At 37.8% G+C, this 6464-nt stretch overlaps 1 protein-coding gene across 1 annotated transcript in view; it reads right to left on the bottom strand.

Moving 5' to 3' along the window:
- CPAMD8 (C3 and PZP-like, alpha-2-macroglobulin domain containing 8) overlaps window positions 1-6464 on the bottom strand; it is a 52529-nt gene that overhangs the window by 23120 nt on the left and 22945 nt on the right. Inside the window, exons 24-28 of the mRNA XM_009706156.1 lie at window positions 5848-6073; window positions 5131-5307; window positions 2266-2347; window positions 579-735; window positions 75-149 (exon numbers count right to left, since the gene is read on the bottom strand). Coding sequence (XP_009704458.1) covers window positions 75-149; window positions 579-735; window positions 2266-2347; window positions 5131-5307; window positions 5848-6073 — 717 coding nt within the window. The remainder of the gene's footprint in view (window positions 1-74; window positions 150-578; window positions 736-2265; window positions 2348-5130; window positions 5308-5847; window positions 6074-6464) is intronic.

The following is a 6464-nucleotide window of genomic DNA, read 5'->3' as shown; positions in this document are numbered from 1 at the left end:
AAAGAGAGAGAGAGAGAGAGAGAACTTTTAGAATATGTAGAATGCAAGAGCTATTTTAAATAAGTTTTTGTTACCTCAGAAGTTACACCTGTTTCCAGAAGAGATGCAACCACATAAGCTGTCAGGGAGATCTTGCCATGGATTCCACCCTGGAGGGCAACAAACACAAACCACTGGATGAAAACTAGAGAAAAGGACCCTGGATAAAAAGACTCTTGAAGCAAGACAAAGAATATGTTTATAGGTATAGGAGAAGCTGTGAGATCACAGAACTTTTTTTTCCTTTGCACGTAAGGAGTGCCTGAGAACACACTCAATGCAGGTGACTTTGTACTCCAAGACATGACTCGGAAGTGTTTTGCAAGACTTGACATCTTGCTTTCCGTTCTTGTGAGACAGCACACAGATACGTTCTGATAGACTTTTTTTAACTGAAATTCTCCTGGTTCTTCCTATACTATTCTAGCCTTCCCAGTGTAATATTCATATTAGGCAGAAGGAAACTGCATCACTTCATGTTTTGATAATAACTTTAAAAATGCACCTATTGCACGATTTTGAGTCTGTATAGTTTTTACCTGAATGTCCTTATTTAGTATCCTGCCCATAGCAGGAAAAGAACCATCTTCTTTCTGGTGCTGGATGATCCAGTCTTTGGCAGCTGTTAGTTCTTTCGGGTCAATGAAAATAAACCCACGAGACTGTGCAAAGGACTTGAGGACAAAAGCTGTTAGCCTGTAAATACGAATTTATCATCTTTACTGAGAAAACAAATTCAGAATAATGTATCAGTAAGGGCAAAACAACATTCTTAGCACAAATTTTAAAAATCTTGTTGGGGAAACACTAAGTATTGTTAAAAAAATTAATGGCACATAAAAGCACCTGAACACTGTCCAAACTTCTGGATAAGAGCAAGATTAAGGGTCAACAAATTAAACTGAAAAGCATAACTGGAAGATATATTTGTCTTGGTTATGCCACACTCCAAAATTCAGTTCCCTTTTATAGGTGCTCATCTGCTACCCGAATTATTAAAGCTTTCAGACTAAGAATCAATAACCTTATAAATATACAATTATTTGTAAAGATAAGAGAGGAGTAAATTTTCCAATTTTGCTACTGTCTTAACTGAAAAAAAAAAAAAGAAAAAAGAAATCTAGACCCAGTGCTAAAGTCTGAGACTGTGTTAGACTTTATACAGAATTAAGACTTAAGAAGCAACAGAAGTGTTTTTGGAATTCTAAACCTCTGACACGCAAGAAGTGCGAACTCTGGCCAGCTTTAGGAGATTGAATCATTCATTTTACAAGCCTCTGAGGAATGGGAGGGTAAGAAAGCATGCTGCCTGGCAGGGGATTTTTGAAGTGTTAAGTAATTCTGTGTCACCATATTTTACATCTAGGGACTGGGAGATGCCAGATCTGAGATAAAAGTTTACTATCTCAAAAACAGTGAGGCAGCAGCATCGTGGAAGTGGTACTTCCCCTCAGATGAGTTCATGAAGAAAATCACTTTAAAGCAAAATACAGAGCAGATGGAGAAGCCAAATGACAGCACAAGCAAATGAATGAAGACAAGAATCTACTACATCTGAGACACTATAGTCCACTAATACACTAACGTGATGCAACGTACAACCTTAAAGGCCATGGTTTCCTAAGGGGCACATTAGTGAGATGAGCTGATTTCTCAGTTTCATAATTTCTGGCTCTTATTGTTTGACTCTCAAAGGTCCTGCACTTCACTTCTCAGGGCATAAATCCATACCATTCCATTTCATCCATGAGGGGACATAAAGCACTTGGGAGAAAGACTTCTTTAGGTTTTTTGGGGTTGTTTTTGGTGTTTTTTTTTTTTCCTACTCTGGTAGAAGCCTCTGGCACTTCTAGAGACAGCAAGTTTCTCTGTACACGTCCCAGCTGAAGTTCCATTCCTTAGTGGAATTAGATGCTTAAATGCCCCATACATTGCTACTCCAATTCCAGTAGACCAAATATGCTTAAAGCCTAGACATATCAGTAGATGTGACTATCTTAACTGTCCCTGAGTCTTGAAACAGCTATAATACACCTACTGGTGCAGTATGAACACTCAGCAGCATTGAAACAGTAAGTCTATAGTCATTGAGTATTATTTCTATTCTCCACTGTGTGCAATACCATGATGGAAGCTGGAAAATTACTTTTTTTTCCTTGCCAATTGTGTATTTTTCCCATTTAGCAAACACTGGATTTTCTAACTCTGTTTTAAATAGCAACTCACCACATACTCCCCGAGGAATCCCTCTCGCCAAAAGCACTGTATGAACCATCTTGTCTCTTATAGGTCAGCTGGCGTTGGTAGCCTGGAAGTCACAAAAGAATTGGGGGAGTCCAAAATCCTCACACAGAGAAAAACAAGTATTTAAAGTGAATGAAGACTCAGACCATCTGGCACTAGCGTAAGGGATTCTGCTGCCCAAGGCAACCTCTTATTTTGCTGTGAGTGATAGAGCCAGCTCTGTGTATGTACACACACTGTAGCTTATTCAGAAATCCATTCAGGCTAACGTCTGTAAGACTGCAACTCCTGCATTTTGGTCAGTAGAAATGTTAAAAATTTGGTACCCCTCTGAAAAGATGCAGTATTAAAAGATAGATTTTTTTACTTAAGCATACAGCCATTCTCCTTCTATTTTACTGAAAGTGCCATGCAGATTTTTTTTTTTTTTCCTTTAATGATACAACAAGATTCAGACTTTTCTCCAAAGCTGTTGCTTGGGTCAACTTAATGTAAAATGACAATAAAAGCTGTGATCTTAATGTATATGAACACTTCCTAGCTACTAGGGCTGTCTTATAAGGCTTGTTTTAGATAGCAATTATTAACATGTTGAATGGCAAAGATAAGAACTCCGTACCGGAATGTCTTTTGAGATTGAAAATAAAGTTAGTAAAAATGCTCTTCCCATTAGGAAAACAATTTGCTTCTCAAACCTGTTTGTCCTATAACAGCAAACTGCCCATCCTAGTAAAGCACTCTAAACCTCTATATTGAGGAATACAGAATACACACTTCGATAAAGCTCTTAAACGCCCATTGGAATCAAACCCTTCAGAATGAGTATTCCTGATATGGAGGTATGTCAAACCTGCAAGAAGACCATGTCAAAGACGTTTAGTGACCACGTAATTCTCTGATACATGAACAGACGTTTTATTCCACACTGCATGACATTTTTATGGGAATGGATTAGTTTTTCATTTCTGGAGGCAAAGTTTCTTTGTTGACCTCTCCAGATACAGGCAGCTCCACAATCCCCAAGTAAGGGCTGCTCATGACTCCTACACTTTTTCCTGTTGCTCTATAGCCTTCCGATGCTCACAAGGAATGCAGATAGAATGGTTTGAAAAATGGGAGGAACAAAGCTCTAGAGATTAATGATGCTCTTGTAGTAAAAACATTGTTGTCTGGAGGTTGTGGGATATATACAAGCATGTGGCAGAAAGCATAAGTGACAGTAATTTTTTTTCCTCCAAACAATAGATGTTAAATTAAATTAGATTGCTTTTCTTCCACATAGGCCTCAGATACAACTTACTACTGAGCACTTCCTCCTGAAATTGTTCCTAAGCATCCATTTCTAGTGTGTTAGATGGACAAATTAAGTACTCCTATTTTTATATCAGTCTTATAATTTCCTCTGTTCTTTTATTCAAATGTTCATTTTGAGTGATTTACGCTTCGCTGCTTTTGCATTTATTCTTCTTTGCCTGCTAGGCTGATAATGGCACAGACTTCATGTCTCACTTGCTCTTCTGAAATCTTCTGTTTTCTAACACTCCTCTAGATGCTTGGACTCACTGGAGAGGTTCACCTTTCTAGTTTTCACCTGTTCACCTGCTTTTGTAGAACTGCATTGTGGGAAAGAAGAAAAATTACTGACTAGTTTAGCTCAGGCCACTTCTAAAGATTAGGGAATATATAGGAATTGTTGGGTATCAGCACTTTCTATGATGGATGACTAAGTAATGAAAAAGTTTTCTGTCTTGGTAAGTCACAAAAGCCTTCTGGAGTGAGCAAACAGACTTTCCCATCTAAACCTTATACTTGGCAGGGCTCCAACAAACACAGAAAAGTTTAAAACTCTTGAGGATTTCTTCTGTAAGGGTTAATTAGCAGGCAGAGTTTGGAGCCAAAAACCTGGAAAGTTTGCAGATTCATAAAAAGAAACAAAAGCAAATGGTATTGCAAAGGAAACACTGACCTGGACTATAAAAAAAACTCCCTTTGTCTTACTGCTATCAGCAAGCACAAAAAATTACAAATGAAACGACTGTAGCCAGGCAAAGGAAGTAGCACTAGGTTTTTGCTGCTGAATACAAGAAAATATATTACATTTTAGAGTTATATTTCCAGAGGAGAACCTGTCACCTCTGATTTCATGACATGACTATTGTCTGACTCATACACAAGACAGCTTTGTCCCTTTGGGTCATTCTTGTTTTTAATGATCTCTGAATTCTTACTTGTCCTGGGAACTGTATTTAGTTATAAAACTATTTTGCATGTGGCTCTTCCCCCAAAAATGTCAAGAAAAACAGCGCATAAAAAGACAGATTGCTTTGAGCTGTTTAGTGAGATAGGACAGGACACTGAAAGGACAGAAAAAAAGCCGTTGTTATATGGCTCTAGGTTAACTACTTGGCATACTAACTTTTGATTTTGGGTATGTTGTTACTAAGAAAATACTACTAAAAAGGAGAAAGTTCAGAGGAAGAGCCATGCCGTGACTAAAGGACTAGAAAGACAATTTATGAATAAGACAAAAAAAAAATACACAGATTTTCAGTAGATTTAATTTTCCTTGACTTTCTGAAATGTTTAAACATAGAAATAAGCTGCTTAAGGAGGGAAAAAACCATAAAAAATATAAATCAATAAGCATGTAAACTAGAAGTTATTGATGGGAAGCACAGGCTACCTATCAAGGGAAAACATCTTGCTGTCAAAATCTTAACCTGTGAGAAATGATGAATCCTCATCACCTGGGATACTCTTGATTAGAAAGGACAATGTGATACTAGTAAAACTCTTGTAACTTACAAGCCTTTTCTCCTTCTACAAATTTTAAGCGTAATGAGTTACCCTGAACAAGGTAATCAGTAGCTTCACTCTCCACCTCATGACTGAGTTGTCTGGTTTTCTGCAGATATTTCAGGACAAAAACATTAGGAGCAAAATGGATCATGTTCTGCTCCCCACATCCAAAAGGCAATCGCAAAAGATTGTCCAAGTTGTTCAATGTAGGACCCATCACATCTCCTGTTTGAAAAAGAGGCAATGTGTTCAGTATCAAGGAATTATGCTTTACTTCCTTTTGATGTCTTACGATTAAAACCCATCTGACTACACTAATTTCTACTAGCTACACATAGTCAGCTTAAATAAAATGTATCATAAGTTGGAAGTCCTTCAAATGTTAAGTCTTAGCCCTTCAAGCTCTTGCTGGAATAAAGAAATTTCACATTTTAGAGTTTGATTATGACTCCCCAATTTAGACTACTAGTTCAGAACAGAGTTAACAAAATTTGTGATTATGATGACTATGAAATGAATACTATGAATTCTAACAGACGGTGCCTCTGCAAAGCCCTCAGATGGTATCAATTTTAAGTCACCATCAACTCAAACAGGGTTAAAACAAGTGACAAAAAAAATTATTTGTCCCAGATTTAAGCAGCAGCGTATTTCTTTGTAACTGCCTATTACTATCTTATCTGGTCTGTATTACTCAAGTAACAGCTGTTATATCTCTTCATATTTAATAACTGGCATCTAGTGATACCTCATCGTAATTGATACCTATTATTGAAGCCGTAGCTCTTTCTGATCCTGGAATTATGTTGTGGGGAACTCCAAGAGTAAATGCTTCATTGTGATTTTCATCAGTCTCTTCTTTTCTCCAAATTTTAAACTCTCCCATTGACCCCCAGCCTGTGGAAAAGCCAATGTACTTCACCTCAAGCTGTTTGGGGACTGTCCACTCCACAATAATAGAGTCATTTAGCACCCGAGTACCATAGCCAACCTGAAAGGAACAAAAAACCATGCAGTTCCAAGAACCCACGCACACGAAGTCAGTCTGCCACGTGTTCTTCGACTCAGTAACTTATGTGTGCATCAGAGAACACTGTAGATGGACCAGTACCTTTCTCTTCCCACCCACAAAACAATCCAAGGAAGTTTAATGACAATTCCACAGGCTTGACCTCCAAGGTTTTCAGCACACTTAGCACTAAATACATCGAAGACTGAGGTCCTGACAACATCATGTGACAAGCAGGTATGTTCTGATTAAAACAGTCTGATCAAGACTTAATACAGAAAAAGGAACAGGAACAAAGCTTTCACCTTCTACAACACAATGAAAATTTGCCATATGTGTGCTCAAACTCTATTTAAGAAAGCAAGAGACTTCC

This window comes from Cariama cristata, unplaced genomic scaffold, assembly GCF_000690535.1.
Source record: "Cariama cristata isolate BGI_N322 unplaced genomic scaffold, ASM69053v1 scaffold19798, whole genome shotgun sequence".
Lineage (NCBI taxonomy): Eukaryota > Metazoa > Chordata > Aves > Cariamiformes > Cariamidae > Cariama > Cariama cristata.
The sequence above is the reverse complement of the archived record's forward strand: the minus strand, read 5'-3'. Positions and strand labels throughout refer to the sequence as shown.